The sequence below is a fragment of the Aythya ferina genome (genome assembly GCF_964211825.1).
Source record: "Aythya ferina genome assembly, chromosome: 20".
In the NCBI taxonomy this organism is placed as follows: domain Eukaryota; kingdom Metazoa; phylum Chordata; class Aves; order Anseriformes; family Anatidae; genus Aythya; species Aythya ferina.
In genome coordinates, this window is record NC_140318.1 from 2,760,001 (window position 1) to 2,780,162 (window position 20,162).

The following is a 20,162-nucleotide window of genomic DNA, read 5'->3' on the forward strand; positions in this document are numbered from 1 at the left end:
AAAAAAAAGATAGAAGTCAGGCTTGGGACTGAAATAGCAACGGGTTGCTGCTGTGATCACACCGGGGCTCCTTCAGACGGCTGCGTTGGGTAAAACCCACAGGGGCACCACATGGTGTTGGCCATCCATCGTGGCACATGGGGGCTGAGGGGTTCCTTTCGCCCCACAGCACCCACCTGGTGGTGCTCTGCATCCCTGTGGTCCTGCCCTCCTCAGCCTGGCCTGGCTGAAGATCTGGAGCTCCTCCACTGGCACACCTCCTCCGCCCCCCGTCGCAAGCGATCGCTCCGTATAAAACCAGGCTGGGGCACCACAGAGCCCAGCGTAGCAATAACAAGGCACGCAGGAGAGAACGAGTGCTGCATCAGCACTTTTCCCGGAGAAATTTCAAAGAATGCGGCGTCAAACCCGCTCCCTGAAAGAAAAGCAGCTTTTGAGGGAAACAGCAGTGACACGCGGAAACCCGCACCGGGGAGAGCTGGTGGCAATCCTGCCTCGCGAGCACTCCTTGCTTTTGAAGTCAGCTCGTCTTAGACACATGGAGCCATGGAGAAGTTAACATTTCTTCTGCTGAAATCAAATATTTCTGAAAAACAACCCAAAATCTGATCTAACAAGACAAAGCGCGCCCGATCCACTATTACAATTCGGGCACATCTCTCCTGCCGTCTACAAACCTCTCACTAAACAGGCGCACAAACCGTTTTTGGAATTCGTCTCGATTCAAGCATTAGCACAAACTCAATGCCCCCAAAGAAAAATGAGCAAAGATTGAGGGCTTTCAGCTCCCCCAGCCAGCAGATAGCCATCGCCGCGCACAGAACAGTTATGTAAAGCCACGGGACACAAGGGACACTTTGGTCCCATGTTCTCAAAGAAAGCAAGTCTGTTTGGCCTCTGTGCGCGGAAGAACAGGATAGTATTCGCTTCTAATTAATGTGTATCTTCAGAGGGCAGCAGCTCCTTCCCTTTCAATGGACGGGCAAACAATGTGAAGGATTGTGTGGTGCAGTTTTGTCCCCGACCACGAAAGCTGCCTGCCCGCGGCCTGCAGGAAATCGCTGCCGAGGGAGCAGCCATGGCCGCACGTCGGACGCTGAGGGATTTTATTTTCCAAATACACGTTTTTTCTGAAAGTTGTAGGGACGCTGCAGCTCGTCATGAGTGGGGTGGGGTGGGAAATGTGGTGAGGCTGCAGCAGGTGCCCAGGTTCTGCCTCACACCATCCCTGAGGCGTCCTGGGACCGCTCCTGAGTCCCCGCTTCCCACCAGCCTGCGCTCAACTCTTGGCCATTTGCTGACATAAACCACACCAGTGGGCAAGGAACAGCAACTTCGAGTTTAGGGATGGGAACCTGAGATACAGAAAGACCGGAGCGATGAACCCTCACCAAAAGCTCACCAAAATCCTGATGACAGAGCCACAAGTCACAAGCCCACGGCCACCGCCATGTCCCCTCCATCTGCTTTGTGCCAACACTTGGGTCATTTTCTCCCCGTTCTCTCCTGAGAAGTTCCTTTCCAAACGGCGATGCTTTACCAACGTCTGTATCCCACAAGCCCATTTTCTCCCCAAAATACCCTGCCCAAAAATAGCAGCCCCTGGCACGGCGAGCCCTCGGGGGGTGGCTGCCCGGAGCCTGGTGTGCCTGCCCGCACGCGTGGGCCGGGTGTGCGATGCAGCCCCAGCCGGGACAGTTTACATTTTCCAAACGGTCCATTTATAACAGCGTGCTAGAAGGCAGAGCTTTGATTTGTGACCTATTTATACAGGGAGGTAATCTGGAATTAGTATAGGAAAAATATTACTGGTTTATAAATACCCCTATCTTGCCTTGCTGCAGACCTCAGCCAGGAGTGAAACATCTGCCAGCCTAAAATTAAACATCTGTGCTTTACGGTGCGGAAACCGGGACCAGTTCACTGCCTAAAAAGGGCAGAGGCTGCCTGACCCCAGGGCTGGCCCTGTCGCCTGTCCCCAGCCTGGGGACGTGCTCCTGTGGCAGGGGGCAGGTTTCTCACCCTCACCAGCACCTCCGCGCCCGCACCTCGCAGCCCTGAGAAGCCCCCGTGCAAAGCCAGAGCAAAAGCACTCCAGCTAACACCCAGGGCATGCCCTTGGGAGCGTTTTGGTTCCTAAAAAATGCACAAACCCTTTGCTCGGGGCATCCTCCTGCCCACAGCACCACTGTCCGACCTGTCCCTGCACCGCGCTGCTCCCGGCTCTGCAGCTAGCACCAGCTACCTCATTCCGAGCGCAATTAGCTGGCTGCAAGATGTTAATGGGTTCCTCGCTACCGGCTGCGACTCCAAGTGTTGCAGCGTTTCTCCTCGTAGCTCGGTTTGGGATACTTTGCAGCCTGTGCCAGAGCCGCTCATTACAGATTCTGGGTTGTTTCTTGCCCTCTTTCCTTACTGTCAGGAATCAGAGGCCAGGAGAGAAAACTATTCTCTCAGCTAATTACCACGACCATCCTATAATGGCTATTTTAGATGAATTTTTAATGAAGTGTGCTCTTGTCAGTTCGGGATTTCGTAACTTTCAAGTCCAGCTTTTCCATCCCAGCGATTTGCTGCATAAAGATTTCTTCTCCCCTGCAGAGGAGCGCTCGGCGAGCGGGAGGGAAGGGGGACCCTCGCCTCGCGCAACCTCGCCGCTGCCTGTCAAAATCGAATTAAAGGCATCTGCTAAGCAGCAAGCTGACTGACAGGAACGCAGAAACCACGCCAAGCATCTGCAAGTCCTGCTGCAGCCCACTTCAGAGCAGGCCCACGGCGCTGTAATTAAGAAGGATAAAAATACTTTGCTTTTGTTTAATATTTTCCCCGAGTTGTGCATTCCTCTGATCAGATGCTAGGAGCCTCAGCAGCCTCCCCGGCGTCCTCCAGGCCTGTGTTCTCCAGGTCCAGACCAACGTACGGGATCAGGAGCCACTCAGCATGCCATGCTTAAGGTGTGGACTCGTCCTGGCATTTATCTGCAGCCCCTTCTGCACACCCTGTGCTTTTTCCTGTGCGTGCCACCGCTGCTGCACGATCCCCGTCCCTGCGCGAGGCTCTCTCCTGCTCCCCCTTCCACCACCCTTTGCCAAGGTCGAGATGTGCTCATCGTCGCCTCTTGGATCCCAGCCTCGGAGATCGTTTCTGAATGCAAAAAGGGGGCGAAGGAGAACAGATGAGAAAGCCCACGGGTGGGACTCGGTGCTGCCCCGGCCAGGCGTGGGCGAAACCCGCAGCAGGGGCCAGCGCCCGCACCCAGCACCACGGGCCCAGCGCCGCCGCTGCTGGGTGGGGAGAAAGTGCAGAAAAAGGGGAAAAAAAAAATCTCTGAAATTCAGGGCTTAAGCTGCTGTGCTCTTCTCTGGCTTTGTTTTTGTTTTTACAAATGGGGCTCCTGGAAACCTTGGCAATCTGTTTTAAGCGGCTCCCCCCTCCCCCAGGCCTTTGTGAGGCTGCGGGCTCTACATGCCAGCAGCAGGATTAGCTGGCTCGCTCTCTTCCATCTTACGGTGTTGTTATGCTGCACCTTTTGAGGGTACAGTTTATCCCGAGTAATTAAAACACAGTTAGCTGTACAAGTCCCAGCCATAATGGAATAGCTTAGATTTTTTTTTTTTTTTTTTTTTTTGCTTTAATCTCTTTTTTGTGTGCCCTGTTTTCCAGGAAGCCTGATACTATAGCTGGCTTCTTTAAAACAGGAAACTCCCTTGAAATGTGCTGGTGCGGAAGAGATATTTTAGCAGGAACATAGGATGCTGCAGCCTCGCCGGGGCTGCTCGGCGCGGGGCAGAGCCACGGCCGGGGCGCTGCCCACCTCGTGCCAGCTCCTAGCGCATCCAAGCGGTCCCAGGCTTCTCCCTGCAGGAGCCAGGCAGGAAAACCTTCCTTCCCCGGGACGACCAGCTCCCACGTGAGGGCTGGAAGGCTGAAACGCTGCCAGCGACGCCCAAGCAAGCTGCTGGCCTTTGCAGTTCTCCAGCTGGAAGCACGCTGGTGGCGCGGCAGCGAGAATCGGGCACCATCGCCCGCCTGGGTAATAGCTGCCTCCTGCTCCATCCCGCGGCTTTGTCCTGCCACAGCCTCCTGGCGTCCTGCAGAATTGGTTTTGTTCTGCTGCTATATAAACTGGCCCCACGACAGAGAAAGGCAAACACAGTGTACAAGGCTATAATCCCATTTCTCTGAAGAATAATGCTCCGAGCGCTCGGCGCTGAGGACAAGCCCATATTACTCGCTGCGTGCTCTACAGTGGGAAAACACAAAACAAAATAAAAACAAAACCAGCATGCAGGAAAACAGCCTTAATTCTCTTCGGCTCGACACCAGCGCTGGATTGCTGGCTGCTGGCACAGCCCCGTGCCCGGCGGGCACCCGGCCGCAGGACACCCGGTCCCCATCTGCCCGGCACGGGTGGTGACACTGCTCGGAGCGCGGCGCAGAAAGCAGAGAGGCTTCAGAGGCTCGTTTTCTCAGCAGATATTTCTAATCTTGAAATAGCATCACTGCTACTTGCATGCCTTCCCCCTGTCGCATAGGGTTTAGGAATTATTGCTTGTCTGTTTGCTGCCTGGCAGGCGGATGGGGCTGAGGGAAGTTCGGGCTCCTGCTCTTTGGGATGGGGTGGGAGAAGCAGGCTTTGGGCAAGGGAAAAGGTGGCATTTGTCACATCTTCTCCCTTGCTTAAGAATCAAACCAAACGGCTTTGAGGAAAGCATGCCAGCTCCTCAACAAATGAGTTAAATATTTGCAAAATTAGCCCAGCAATCTCAGCAAAGCAGCAGCACGCAGAGGCAGCCCAAGGCTCGGGGCCACCAGACCCGGCGGCTCGTTCAGCCCGCAGAGACATCCCTGGGAGCACTCACAGACCCGAGCCACCGCCTCCAGCACCCCCAGTCCCACACCCCCCAGCCCTGCACCATGCCTGGGCAGCAGGACCGCCAGCCTCACCCAGCCCGAGGGCAAAGAGAGGGATTCCAGTTAGTTATGGGCACAGCGGTTCTAAGACAGAAATAAAACGTTATCAATTTGCCTTTCCCTGCTCGACTACAATGCACCAGGCTGCTCTGGCACAGGAAATGGGTGCTACTGCAAGCACGGGGGGGGAGCAGAGCCTCCCTGCTCGCCTTTCTGCAGATATCCCTAACGAGCATCTTCTGTGAAGATGATTTATTCGATGACGTTCGGAGGAAGGCAGAACGCACTCACCACTTATTTCAAAGGGCCAGGAGGGAGCCTCACACCCCACGGCCCAGCCAGGCTGCCTCGGGATGATGCTGCCCTCCACGGGTGACCCTTGGGTGCCCCACGGGTGCCCCACAGCACAGGGATCGGCCGTGGGGCCAGGCGCCCACGGCGTGGCGCTCGCCAACGACAGCCTGCTTGGTGGCTGACGAGCCCATTTTGGGTGACGTAGCCTCTGACCTAAAGTGTCCCAGCTGGGGACACGGCACGTGAGCAGTGGCACCGGGGGACCTGCCCACGCTGTACCAGGACAGAGGCTTCCACCGCCTCAGGCTGCTGAGTGCAGATGTCCCCAGCACTGCAGGCACTGCAACGCACGTGAACGAGCAAAGTGCCCGAAGCCAACAGCCCCCAACCACCTGCACTGCCCGGAGAAGGACCGAGAAAAAATTCGGGGAGAGCAGAAAACCAAAGGATGGAGACGGTTCGTTACCAGAGTAGCCTCCCGAGGACTTGATGTACATCTGCCCGTACTGCTCCTCCACCATGGTGTCGTACGCCTCGTCGTCTTCCTCGTCCTCCTCGTTGTGGTAGGACGTGGGGCTGTCGGTGGTGGGAATGCTGCTGGCGCCGGGGCTGGTCCGCTCCCCCTGCGAGTACTGCACCTGCTGCACGTTGGGCAGGAGGGTGGCCAGGTTGGGCACCCCGTAGTAGGAGACCCGGGACAGCTTCAGGGGGCCGGCGGCGGGGCCACCGCCTCCCGCGCCGTCCCGGGTGGCCGGCTCGAGGGGCCGCTTGGCTGCCAAGCCGGGCACGGCGGCCGCCTGCAGCTCCAGGTTCTCGTGCTTGACGCGGGTGAGGAGCGGGATGGGCATGGAGGGGGACATGACGTAGGGCGCCGAGGCCGACTGCAGCTGGTTGCAGGGGCTCTGCGGCTCCGAGCTGGGGTCTTCGATCATGGCGGTCTGAGAGTCACAGTGGGGGGAGCTCACCTTGAACATCAAGTCTGTCCCTTTCTCCACGATGTGCTGGATCTGCAGGAAGCCCGCCGTGTACATCACCACCAGCTGCTCGCTCGCAGCCATGGTGAGCTTGCCGGTGTAGCAAAAGGAGAGGATCTGCTGGAAGCAAGCGGGGGGCACCGTCCCCGGCAGCTCGAAGGCGTTTTTGCTGTTCCCACTGAACAAGTCTCGGAAGTAGAGGCTGCTGGCGGCCAGCACCGCCCGGTGAGCCTTGAAGGCTTGGCCTTTCACCACGATGGAGACATCGCAGTACAGCCCCAGCAGCCGCTGCTCGTTCAGGCAGCCCAGCACGGTGTTCCCGAAGTTGGGAATCTCTATGTGCAACATCTGCGACATGGCTCAGGATCAGCTGGAGCTCCTCAGACATTCAATGCAGGGATATCCAAAGTAGGGCACATCTGAAAAAGGGAGAAGGCAGGGAGAAAGGAACAGCGTTTTTAGACAGTTCACCGGCACACGCAGAAGCAGAGGAACCAGCCTCGCCGCACATCAAAGGCTCCGAACTCAGCTCAGAGCCAATGCAGAGAAGCAATTGCTTATAAAATCACTTATCGATGTTTCTAAACAACGCTGGAAATGCTATTGGTGGATGGCAAGGGATATTCCAAAATTCAAATATTTTCTTAAAGTTGTGGTCTGTTTAAATAAACACCGCTGATTTATTCCCCCCGGGGTTTACTTTATGCAGGAAAATCTGAACCGTAATGGGAGAGGAGAGAACAGTAAAGCACATGTAAAACAGACAGACCTTGGGCAGCATTATATAAGAAATACAACAACAACCACCGGCGATGCTGAAACTACAGAAAAGATATTTATAAAGCAACGTGCCATTTTGCCTGAAATAAATACAGGATTCTGTCGGGAGCAACAGCTCCCATGAAAAAGCACTCCACAGAGCGACCTTCCCGTTTGCACCAGAAAGAGGAAGCCTTTCGACAGCCAAACCCCTTCCCGACAGAATCATCCCGAACAAAACGGCTCTTAGCTAAAATTTGGGCAGATGCCCCAGCCTCAGCCGGGTGCTGCTCAGAGGCCGCTGGACCCTCCGACACGTGCCCTAGGTTTGGGGGTCCTGGCACAGCCCGGGCCAGCCCCCCCCCCCCTTTTTTTCTGTCCCCCCCACCCCGGTACCTTCCTGCGGCGGGGGCAATTCTGCCTCTCACATCCCAGGGGAAGGCTCAGCTGAACGTGGAGCCGGTGCGCAAGCCCCGCACGACGCCGAGGAGGTTAATTTTAGTGCATTCTGGGCACTAAAACTCCGGCGAAGCAAATCACTGCGTATTCAGCGGCACGCAGCCATAGCCCAGGACCCCCCCACCCCGGCCACCCCCCCCGCGAGCTCCGTGCCACAGTCCAGGAGATTTAAAATCCCTCCCCCCCCCCCAAGCCTTTAACGCGGATGAAAAGAAAAACTACGTTTAACTAGTGCCGAAAGACCACAAGAACATCATTAAAAATAATCATGATAATAAAAAAAAAGAAGTTCATCAGAGAAGGATTAAAAAAAAAAAATAAATCTGTTCCGAAAACAGAATAACCCACAAAGAGCTGCTCTGTTCCCAGTGCTGGGGAAGAAAAAAAAAAAAAAAAAAAAAAAAAAAAAGAGTCCTATCTGCAAGGCCACGGGGTAACAGGAAGAAAAGGGAACGCGCTCAGAGCCAATTTAATTGTATCTGCATGGTTTAAAAAAAAAAAAATCTTCCGAGCGAGGAACTTCTCGGACCCCTCGCCGCCTGCGCGGGCACGTACCTTACAGACCGCACATCCAGCGCCTGCCGGAGGGTCCCCGGTCCCTCCTTATCGCCCCGTCGGCTGCGCTCTGTGCGGCGACGGCGATGGCTCAGGGGGGAAAAAAATAGTATCAGCCCCTCCGTTTGTATCTGCTGGAGCTCAAGCTTTTACCAAGTCAAATCTCCACGGCAGTGCACAGCATCTAAATGAATAGGCCGGATGCAGATTAACATTCAGGCTGCTCTCTGCAATGAATAGAGCCCTTTGATTAGGGACCTGAAGTAAATGCCAGTTTCAAACCGAAGCTTTAAAAACAGAGAAATATCAGTGCCAGAGGAATGCTCTCAGTGTTGGTACAAGACAGACTTTTGATGAGTCACTGCAATGCAAACAAAGATGGCAGAAATACTGTACTGTATGCTGATGAAATGCTTAGTGGTGCCACGGCAACTGAGACAGGTTTTAAATTTATAGTGCAGTTTTGCATATGAATTACGCTGTAAACTGCCTCCCCTGCCATCTAGTACATCCAGAGTGTCAAAGCATTTAAACTATTCCAAACAGTCTGCAGCGCTGGCACTGCTGCTGGTAACTCCTCGGGCTTGGGGAAGGGGCGGCGAGCACAGCAGCCCGCACCCCAGCACCCCCATCCCGCACCCCAGCACCCCAAAATCCTGCCCTGAGCCCCGGCATCCCCCCACCGCCACCCCAAAGGGGCGCGGGAATGCCCAGGTCAGCACGAAATAAAGAAATAAAGGTGCTCTGTGGGCAGCCACAGGCATGGCCCACCTCCCGCCAGCCCCCCCCCCCTCCCCGAACATACAAGAAAGCCTTTCAAATGCAGGAAAAATGTTTACCCCTTGGGGAAAGCTTCTTTCAGTCTGTGGCTGAATCCACTAAAAGCAAATCCATTTGCTTAAGTAATGAAATCCTAGTCACATTGTCTCCTGGATTCAGATTTTAAATTACCTTCGCATTTATTGAGCATGTTTGGTGCTATTTTCTGGGAAAGAGGGTGGGGCCTTACTTTGCTTACTTATCTCTTGCCCAGAGCGTTTTTATTTCAATTATTGCTCTAGGATTTGTTTCAATGGCTCTGCTCAGATGGTCACACGCAGTTCGAATTTAAGAGATTAAAGATCCAGCCACCCTTAGACAAGGACGACAGGGGAGAGTGCAGACATGGTCTGTGGCACCCCATCTTGGTCCTTCCCCAGATTTTTGGCCCATATCTCCACTTTGCTGCCCTGGCACCTGCCTGGTGCACCAAGCTGTGCCCCCCAGGACCACAGCAAGCTGCCCCTGTCCCCATTTGGGTGCCTGCCCTCAAACAGGGTGGCCCCCAGCACCGCCACTGCCCGGCAGAGCTCCCAGATCAGCCCAGGTCTCCTCTGCCTCTTGCTGATGAGGGAAATAAAAGCAGAAAGAGGTGACTGAGGCGACCACACATCTCCACGAGAAGGTTGGAGAAGACACCGCAATGGCCAAGCCCACAGCCCTCCTCCAACCACGACGCTGCCAGCTTGTCCAAAAAGTCATGGAGCCTCCCCCAGCAAACGCGGGTTCGCTCTAGATCTGTAAAAATTCCTGATTTTTTTATGTGGGTTTTATGCTTTCTGCTTTCGTCACATCAGCTAGGGTGGCAGGAGGGGACACGGAGAAGAGGTGGCCTTGTCCCCATCCAGCCTCACCTCAGAGTGGCGCCCACGGGTCCCCAGGCCCAGCAGGGCTTGGGCAGGCCGTGCTTTGGGGTTTTAAGTTGAAAACTGACATTTAAGGGAGGGATCCTTGCTGGCAGCTTGGGACAAAGGTCCCCATGGGGTGCAAGTCCCTGCTCCCCCACCAGTCCCCCCCTAGCCCACACCGGCCCCATAGCAAGCCTCCTTCTGAGGGCCGGCCTCCACAGGGAGGCTTGCTTAGGGGGGTCAGCCCTGCTGGCACAGAACGAGGTAACTTAAAACAGGTAAGAATTATTACCATTGCTTAGAAGATGCTCTACAAACAGGTCAGACGTGCCAGGAGGCACCCACAACTCAAAAATAGCCAGAATTGCACTGTTTTGGGATATGTCTAAGCCAGCAAGGCAACAAAACTAGTGCCCCAGCCTGGCAAATGATCGGCAGATTTCATTTTAAACTTGCCACAAAGCATCAGAGTTTGAAGCAAGATGCTCTCTCCATTCCCCCCATCATCTCCCAGCAGGTTTCTGCTCTCAAACCAGCTGGGCCTCACTAGGTGAGCGCCCACACCACCAGCCCCTGGCAGAGAAAGGCTCTGGCAAATGTAGAAATAATGGTAAAGGCAGTGACACCACCTGACGTCTGGGCTGGAAACACTACCCAGAACACAAGCAAACACTCAGGAGCTTCCAGAAGCCCAAATGACTTAAATTGCAGGCCAGAAGTGGTGTTTTTTTTTTTTTGTTTCTTCCTCCTTTTACCTCATCCCTTCATGGCAGGACTACGGGTAACCAAAATAAGACCAAGAAATGAGATAATGTTGTGTTGGAAGCCAAGCAGAACCTGCCCACCACCACACCTCACATCCCCTAAAACCAGCAGCCACCAGACATCACCACAGCAAGAGGGTGAAGTGAGTCCCTGTAGGGTGATCGGACTTCTCCCAACACCACAAACCTTGGACAAAACCAGATTGAAAACAAACAAACCACCCCCTCCTAATTATTTCAGGTATGTGACAACTGAAACAAAACATCGTCTTGTTTTCTAATGGAAGCCTCTTACGTGAGCTGTTAGATATACCAGGACAGTTTGTACGTTTCTGCGTGACTTCTGTAAAGTCAGAGCCTTTGCCACAAGAAGTTCATAAAAAATTCAGCTGCCATTTGATACAACTTCTGTGAGAGTTTCCAGGTTCTGCGTTCACATGCTTTGAGGAAAAAAAAAAAGAAAGGAAAAAAAGAAAAAAAAAGCAGGTTTGCTCCGTCCTAAAGTATTTTTCTGCTCAAAGGCCTGAAATGTCAGGGCTAGACGACAACAAAGAAAAATGCATCGACCTGGAATATGATGCTGGCATCACATCTCCCACGGGAGTAATCAGAAATAATTAGATAATTTATTTAAATTGTCTTTTCCTTAGCCAAGGGGGAAAGGGGAGTCGCAGACTCAACCAAGAAAAAAAAAAGCCAAAAAGGGTTCCTAAAAAAGGGTCCCTACCGTAACTTTCTGGGAGGTGAGGCTGCGGGAGGACAAAGGCAGCCGAAACCCTCCGGCAGCCGGGGACAAAGCACCGCAGAGGACTGCCACGTCCCAGGAGCACAAGGAAACAGCTGAAAAGTCCTGCCCTGGAGGGCCCCAGCAGGTCAAAAGAAACTTCCCTTTCTTCTGTAAATGAGGAGAGGGAGGGAAAATAATAAATGATTATAATAATCACATTTTTAAAAAATTGCACCCCTGGGCTTCAGGCTGCCGGGGCTGGAGCAGGGAGGTGCCGATCTGTTGGCAGCAGGGATGCTCGCTGACAGCCCTGCTCTGCCTGCAGGGTTTGGGGCTGTTTTCCCCTTTTTTACCAAGAGGGAATGCTCTTTTTGCCCGAGGGGGAGCATGCAGAAGCACGCTGCTCAGTGCCAGAGCCCTGCTGCTGCCACTCCCGGGAGGGGGGGGGGGGCAAAAGGTGCTGGGTGGGTGCTGTGCACCCCTCCCAGGATGTGCCTGCAGCAGGAGACCCAGCAGAAAAAAAAAAAAAAAAAAGGAAAAAAGAAAAAAAAGGGGTCGTCCCCCCTGTTTTGGAAGTCCCAGTTTGGGGCAGGGACACAAAGGGAAGGGACTGGGGTCAGAGATGCAAAGCACTGCGAACGCCGGTGCTGCTCAATGCCGTCTGTGGCAGGGGAAAGGAGCCAAGGTTAAGTTTGGTGCTCGGGTGCCAGGCACGGCTCCCCGGCTCCGTGCTGCGGCACCGGGGCTCCTGCAGCTCCAAAGTGCCTGGCTGCGAGAGGCAAGCGGGGCCGCGAGCTAACAGCCCCCGGCTTCAGTCTGGCAGCCGGCGGCGAGCGGCGAAGCGAGGTTATTTCTGGTCTGTTAAGGCAGGGGAAAGGGAATTTGCAAAGCTGGGCAAGTAAGAGAAGCAGCGTGCGCAGGGCAGCCGCCTGCTCCTTCAAGTTCGCAGGGAAAGCGGGCGGCTCGGGATGCTGCTCCCGGGGGAGCGGTGGCGGCAGCAGCGCCGGTGGCAGCGTGTCCCCACGGGGAGCGCTTCTCCCGGCAGCGCCCCGCGCTCCCTCCCGCTGCAGCGCTGGCAGCGGGGCTGCAGGATGCGTCCTGCTGCAAGGTGAGTCACTCGCAGCCTCCCCGAGCCGCCGCCGCTCGAGGTCACGGACCCGGGCAGGCTCCTGCCTCCGAAGCGCAGCGGTTCGGCCAAGGCGAGGCGTGTGGCTGCCATTATTTTTTAATTAGGTTGTTTGTTTTGTTGTTTTTTTTTGTTTTTTTTTTTTTTTCTTCCTCCTTATCTATCACTGATTTTAAGAGCTCGCAAAGCAAGGACATGCAAAAATAGAAAATGCAACATCTAATTATTATTTTTTTTTTCCACATTACTACAGGGAAAGGGGTAAAGGAGACATGGTTAGAAAATAAAACTATTCTGCAGAATGTCATTTTCTACAGCCTAACACAGCTCCTCAAGATCCAGCCAAAGTTACAAGCCCCTGAAGCACCAGAAAGCACACAGCACCCCGCTACCACGCCTGCTGCAAAGCCGTGCATTTCCTGCATCCCGTCACAAACACTAATTCACCTCCGTAACGCATCAAAAAGACAAGTGTCATGCTGAATCGTATTCTCCTCACTCCTTGCACACAACAGCAGAGCTAGCAATATATAACATGCATGACTCAGTCCTACCACCATGCCACCACAGAGCAGAAAGCCTTAAAATAAAGTAAATATCTTAAAAGGTCAATTAAGAAAAGCTTACAAAACATCAGACGCTGCTTCTCGCTAGAGCTCATTACCTAGTATGGTGGAGCTGCCTGTGTGTTTTTTTTTCTTGTGCAAGTTAGTCTGTGAGTCAGCATTAACACACATGAGAACATCAGGAATACTGCCTAGTTCTGATGCAATGGAGGTTGTAAAAAAAAAAAAAAAAAAAAAACCTCGCGCTCCGTTTGGACAGGAGCCTGTAATTCAATTGCCTTTACTTTTCAATTACTGCATAGCCTACCGTTACCAAACTGCATAGGGGAAGGAAACTTTGCTTACATCTCTGTCTCAAAATTAATGACTTCTTACTTCTGGCTACAGTTTATTCTCCCTGCTTTCACAAAATAAAAAGTAGGCATAATATAAATTAACCCTTTGAGGGCGGCTGAGTCCCTGGAGCTCGCAGGATCTCCGTGTTTTGGGAGGAATTTTAGCACTGGGGAGTGACACTGCCAAAAAGTTCTGGCGAAGGCAGACATTTATACATTAAACTTTTAGTACTCTATAAAGCGAAGCTACAATTGCATCTGAGCTTGATCCTTAATGGAAATATAAGCTTGCAGATAAGGAAAGTTACATACTGCAGACATTTAACTCTGTACTCGCAGGCTCGCAGCAGCAAACACGAGGTCGCACGGGATGTTGTGCAGAAGTGGCACCACTGGGCTTTGGGTAAAGCCACCAAAAAACCTGGAGGTGCTGTGACAGGCAGGACAGGACACAAGGCAGTCACTGCAGCCCGTGATGCCCGTGTTTCGCTGTGCCTCCATGAGTGCCACAAGGTTACTGCGAGCCCACGAAGCCCCTGATGGAGCTTGTAGGGGCGCTGATTGCAGCCCACCTCGTCCCTTGGGGCAGCGGACCTGGGGAGCCCCCAGTGCCACCCAGCCAGGGCCGCCTTGGGCATCACAAGCAGGTTCCACATCCCAGTTTGGTTTGTTGGTTGCTTTTTATATGAAAACACAAGCACTAAACAATTCTTGGGTCTTTATGAACAAGTACAAGTCGTTATTAATGCTCATTAACCAAGAAGGAACCCCCCCAATGTCCCAGACCAATCTTTCCACAGCTTTGCTGGCACATAGCTCTGCCTGAGGCCAGCTGAGCCCTGGGTTGTTCCCCAAGCATGTGGGACACTTGCATACAGATGAATCGAGTTTTAAAGGAAAAAAAAAAACCCAAGCAGCAACTCCCGGGCCAAGTTCTCGCGTGCCAAACTTCCCAACCGCCGCGGCGCGGCTCGACAGCGTTTCAAAAGAATTCCAGCGCTGTTTTGAATACTGCTGACAATCTTCCTCGTCAAAATTTGTAATTTAAATACCTCCAACGCGAGAAGCGCGCGGCTCCCCGGGGTGCACCCGGCTCCCCCCACCCCAGCCCTGCTTTGGGATCAGCATCCCACAACGCTCCCCATCGCCCCCCATCATCCTTGGGCACCACAGGGGATCCTCCCCACGGTCCTCCAGCCACCAACGCCTCCACGATGGTTCTCCAGATTACCGGGGGATGAACCGGCCCCGCACACCGCAGACCCCAATTCTCCCCTTTTCCCCATACTTTATGGGTGAGCCCACATGAACTGCCCGGATTCCTACAGCAAGGAAGGGTTAAGCCGAGGAGCCCCGGTGCCCAGCCCCGCAGTTAACCAGCGGATAAGATGTTCCTTCACATGACTTCGGATGTGTCAATAAACCAAAAATAATTCTATGCAAATAAGCCTAATTGGGGAGGAACAGCAAAATTAATTTCTTCGGGCACACGCAGTTTGAGAGGAAGCAGCTCCATTTTGGCTGAAGCATGTTTAAGATTCCCTCCCGGTGCTGCAGAGCACCTTGAAAGGTCGACGAGCGCTTTCATATTCTCGGATCCATCTACAACACTGCAGCAGATGAAACGGATTGACCTATACGAGAACCGAAACGGGCTCGGTGAAATAATCCATCAACACCCTTTCCCAGCCGCAGCAGCGTTTGTCATGGGCACGTTTGGAAAGAGCACCTACCTACTGCAGCTGATAGCGGGCTCGATAGGTTTTAAATAATGGCCACGCTCCCACGGGAGGTAACCAAACACGGCATAAATAGCTGCAGAGCAGCGGAGCCGGTACGCAACATAAAATACGTCCATATTAAAGTGTGCACGAAGCCTGTGCCCATTACTGAACTCATTAAAGACAGTGATACTTTGTAACATACTCTAATCTTTAATATTCATAGCTTGCTTCATTTGCATATCATGCCATAAATAGTTGAAGCAGAGGTAAAACACAAAGCGCTCTACTTGCATTTCTAATTATGCCTAAAATCAAATGTAAATCACAACACATCCAAGACAGAAAATATTAAATTTGCTGTCTCTCCATTAAAATATTAAAATAAATAATAAAAAAAACCAAACCAATTATTTTTTAGGAAGAAAATCCAAAGCACAGAGCCGGGATGACCCTGTTACGAGCAAGGGCTGCGGTGTCGGAGCTGGGCCCGTGGCTGTGAGCCTGGATGTGGCTGCAGCGACCCCACTGCCCATTCCACTGCTCCCTGGTGCTCGCCCCTGGTTTGTGCTGTGTTTGCTTCCCTGTTTGTTCTCCTGTGCCCCATGCACCAAGCCCCAAGAGCTGCATCCACCACCGAGCCGTGCTGCAGCTGCTCCTTTGACCTTGGGCTCTGAGGGAACAAAAGCAGCACTTTTCCGCAGGGAGGCTGGGAAATCTTAACCCGAGGAGGTGAATTTGGAGAATCGGATTGAGATCTAACTTGTGCTGCAGTGCTGCAGGCTGCTGCTGGCGGTGTGGGTGCGGAGGGACACACAGCCCTGCTGGATGGAAACCTCACAGCTGGGGAGCGGCCCCAAAGCCCATAGCAGGGTGCTCAGCACCATGTCTGGGTGACTCTGAGAGCTCTCCAACGCCCATGGCTCCATGAACATCTCCCCTGCTGCATCGTGTGGCACAGCAGCCCCAGCACCCAGCACTGCTGCCTGGGGACGCCCGGAGCCTTCCTCCCCATCCTCCTCCTCCTCCTCTGCTCCTAAGTTGCTGCTAACGACAGGGAAGTGCAGCAACCACAGCACTCTGAATAAAGTTCTGCAGATCCATGGCCAAAAAATTCATTAAAATCTATCTAACCAGGTTTTGGAGAAGTAGGGCAAAAATTGCTTCTGCCTAAAGGCATTTTTGGAAGCCCCCAGACCCACACGCAGGATGGAGGAGGATGGCCCATGGCTTGCCACCAACCACCTCTGTGCTCCCCTTTCTTTTACCCCTGGGCCTGCAGCTGCACACTGCGGCGTAAGGAAGGGCTGCCGAGGGTGGCTGCCCTCAGGGAAAAATGCACTTTTAAATCACTTCAGCTGGGACTGCTTGGGGATCCTGGCGTTTGCAGCACCCCAAGATCCCATCGCTGGCGGGCTCAGAGCCTTTTGCCACCCCCAGGCTCTTGCATGACACCGGCGCTTCTTCCTGCTGCCTCGCCAGGCTTCTTCCCAGTTCAAGAAAAATACCGTAGTTGTTCTACCACAGAGCTAAAGTATCTCTTCAGCAAGATCTACCTCCAAAGAATTCCAGAGCAGTAATTAAATTTAACCCCGAAAGGTGAGTGTTTACTCCTTTGTCCCGGTTAATACAGCTGGCATACAGAGAGAAGTGAAAGCGAGCTGCTCAGTGTGCAGAGCTTTTTTGCTGTTCATATGTACCCTGGCATTTTGCCCGGACCTATTTTTAAGCCCATTTACTAGAAATCCCACAAATTAAAGGAAATACGGATAATGTTGTAAGAATCCTTTGGGCCAAATAAAAGCTACACATAATTTTCCTTGCGCATCAGACTAAGATCCTTAACCACAAAAACCAGATTTCCCCAAAGCTCTTTTGCAACTGCGAGAGAATCTCGTTTTGTAAAAAAAAAATAATAATAATAATAAAAAAAAAAAGGTGCTCCGATTCCCGGCTGGATGCCGAGGGGCAGCGCAGCAGGTGGCATGAGGCACGAAGCGGACACCGCCAGGCCCAACAAGGCCGCTGGTGATGGCGGTGGAGCCTTCAGGGAGTGTTTATACATGTAGGGAGCCATGAGACGTGCCTTGTGGGGTTTTTGTCTGCACGGAGAGCTGTGTGGCCTCCAGGGGTGTGAGGCCTTGTTTCCCAGCTCAGTCCCAGCCATGTGTGGCGCATGCAGAGCATCATATCACAGGGAGGCCCCAGTACATCCCAGTCCTGCCCAGCCCAGCCTGGACCCACTGCAGGACCCAGCCCCAAAATGCACACTGAGGGCAGTGACAGGAATCATAGAATGGTTTGGGTGAGCCCACACAGAGCCACGGACACGACCCCACCAGCCCAGGCTGCCCAAAGTCCCCTCAGCCTGGTCCTGGATGGGGCACCCACAGCTCCTCGGGGCACCCTGGGCCACACCTCCCTCAGAGCGACCAATTTCTTCCTAATATCTGACCTAAACCTTCCCTCTTTTAGCTTAAAACCATCCCTGCCACCTCCAGCTCATAAAACTGCTCTAATCAAGCTCTAACAAAGCCATTCTCTGCGCCTGTAGCAGGTGGGAGTCCAGTGATAAGAAACGGGTGAGAGAAGTGCCCGCAGCCAGGCCGGGACGGAGGCAGCCAGATCCGTGCTGACCCCAGGAAGGGACTGCAGTGGGAGCAAAGTGCGGGCGTTAAAACCAAACCAAACCAAACCCAAGCCAAGAAACACACACCTGGGATTTAAAAGGAAACTAGCAAGCAGGTATGTTTCAACAGAATTCATAAAACAAGCATAAAAAGCCCCAAACCACACCAGTAAACGCGGCTTTTGGGGTTAGTCCTTGCGGGAGGGGGCTTCACTCCCTGCAGCTGTGCGGCAGCAAGGTGAAGCAACCCTCATTAAACCTGCCTCTCCTTTCGGCCTCGTTCCTCCCCAGCAGTCCCTGAAAACGTCCTCCTCGCAAACATTTCAACCTCCTTTTAGAAAGAAAAATAATTACGCAGGGGAATAAACACTCCCCTTCTACAAACGCACAGAAGCGAGCAGTTAAACACGCAACTTCGGGAACTTTTCCAAGATTTATGTGTTTTGCATGAAAAGCAAATGTTTTTTTCCTGCCTGGGAAAACATTTAAATGCCACGCTTAGGAAGCCAAGTCCGTTTGTTCCTGCTCAATGCTGCTTCTTGGGCAGAACCCAACTCGAGCCTCACACAGCCCAGGGACCGGTGCCGGTGCCCACCCCGTGGCCGAGCCCCCGCAGACCCTACACAGATGGGGCTCATCAGTGCCGCCCTCCTCGCTCCCCCCACACAGCCGGATTCAGCCCAGACGTGGGGTTTTCCACCCCTGCTCTCCGAGCAGAGGAGGCTCGGCAAACCTGGAGCCTTCCCCTGGTTAACAACCCAACCGGGCCATGACCCCAATCCGTTCTGCTTTCCTGGGAAGAGGAGGAGGAGGAGCTGGGAAGGAAGGGGTGAGGCTGAGCCTGGGAAGAAGGCAGGAGGATGCTTTACTTTTATTTCTCTCTATCCTACTCGATTTTTAACTGGCAATAAATTGAACCAGCTCTGGCCATGTCGGTAGCCACGAGCTGCCTCCTCATGGGGCAGGGCTGCCCCCCGGGCTCGGCTCCCCTTCTCTGCCCCCGAGCAACACCAGCAAGACCCTAAAATGTGGAGCTCTGCCCAGTCCCAATGCCAAGTCCTTGCTGGAACACCTGGATGCTTGTCACTGCAAAGCCCTCCTGCTTTTTGCAACAACACGGCAAGTGATTTCCCTCTATTTTCCCACTTATTTCTATATTTTTAAAATCTTTCTGGCCAGTTAGACCAGAACCATCACAATTGCGAAATCCAGGAAATGTGCTGCAACACTCTGTAATACTTGCAAGGCAATTAGCCAAAAACCTCACACAAATAAGCTTTTTTGCCACACCATTCTAACCAACAAGCATTAACCCATTTCTTAGGAAACGACATCTGCTGAAATAACTTCCTAATCTAGGAGCAGGCATGGAAAAAGAGCCGCCGCAGTATCTCTAGCCCGTGGTAAACAACATCTCCAGCCAGAGCTGCTCCACCAGAAGACCTCAAAGTCACCCTGGCTGAGTGCATGGCTCGTCCCGGGCTCTGTCCCCAAGGCGTCAGCTCGCCAGGACAGTTGGCACGTGGGGAGTTTTCCCTGCAGCATCCAGGCACCGGTGTATGGAAACACGGCGCTTCCTCAGAGAGCCCGTGGCGGAGGCGATGGCAGGAGCAGCCGAGGGTTTTGGGATGGGGGTTTGCGCCGCTGAGCTCTGCTTCTGTAGGACCCGAGCTGAACCCAACTGCGTTAGAAATAAATCACAGCACAGGCAGGACAGCTCCCAGGCAGTAATTGGGAAGAATAAAGAAGCCACTGGGCAATAACGCAGACAGCTTGGTTCAATTTCAAACCTCAGCGTTTACAGGGCTTTTTTTTTTACTTGGGAAGATGTCAAAATATAAGAAAAATTAAGGTTCATGATTTGCCCTAGGAAACTGTTATCATCTACAGATAAACTGAGGCAGAGCACGATAACACAACCAGCACCACACGCTGAACTAGAGCTCACAGGCAGCCAGACACAATTATGCTCAAATATCTTTCCCTATTCCAGATTAAAATAGCAGCTACGGTTCTGCGTTATTTATTACAACTCATTCCCACTCTCATTCTCTCTCCCTGCTTTTCCCTCTCCCCCATCCTAAAAAGCCAATAAAATAAAATAAAAAGCTTCCTTTTGGGAACGTGGTGGTAATAACGCCGCTACCATCTGTTGATAAGTCCAAGGACCTGCACGGGGAGGAAGCAGAGTGCGCAGCTGAAAGGGAGTCAAATGTTTGCATGGTTTTATTGAGAAATGAAATCCAGCTTTAAACATAGTAAATCGGAGACTATTCTGAATCACCTCTTGAATTTTTTAATGCTACTCCTGGGAGCACTGAAGGTAAATATGTTAATTTGACTTCAATCACGGTTCAGGAAAAAAAAGCGCACTGTATTAGTTTAGGGTACCAAGTCTTAAAACTATTCATGCATTTCTGCATATTTTATACTCAGCAAATAAAGTTCCAAGGTTCTATAAGGAGGCTGCGAAATTATTCGGAGTAAGCAATAATGAGGCGTGCATTATATAAGGCTGATACTAATGGCAATCTATTATTAAAATTTAAGAGTTATAGCAGCTACATCCCGCACAGCCCTGTGCTTTTCCCCCAGCTGGAAGGGGATGCGGCACCCGGGGGGCAGCGGGGTCCCCAAAATTCCTCCCAGCCAGCTGCCTGCCACGCAGCCAT

The 20,162-nt window shown here is 52.8% G+C and overlaps 1 protein-coding gene across 5 annotated transcripts in view; it reads right to left on the reverse strand.

The window, feature by feature from the left end:
• The window catches only part of NACC2 (NACC family member 2), a 49,542-nt gene that overhangs the window by 12,036 nt on the left and 17,344 nt on the right, over nucleotides 1–20,162 (reverse strand). For 2 of the 5 annotated variants that reach the window (XM_084493835.1, XM_084493837.1), the window contains exon 2: nucleotides 5,675–6,601. In XM_084493835.1, coding sequence (XP_084349961.1) covers nucleotides 5,675–6,539 — 865 coding nt within the window. In that variant the 5' untranslated portion in view covers nucleotides 6,540–6,601. Of the gene's footprint in view, nucleotides 1–5,674; nucleotides 6,602–7,955; nucleotides 8,183–12,866; nucleotides 12,890–20,162 lie in introns of those variants that run through there. The other 3 variants (XM_084493839.1, XM_084493836.1, XM_084493838.1) reach the window with 3 other exon arrangements.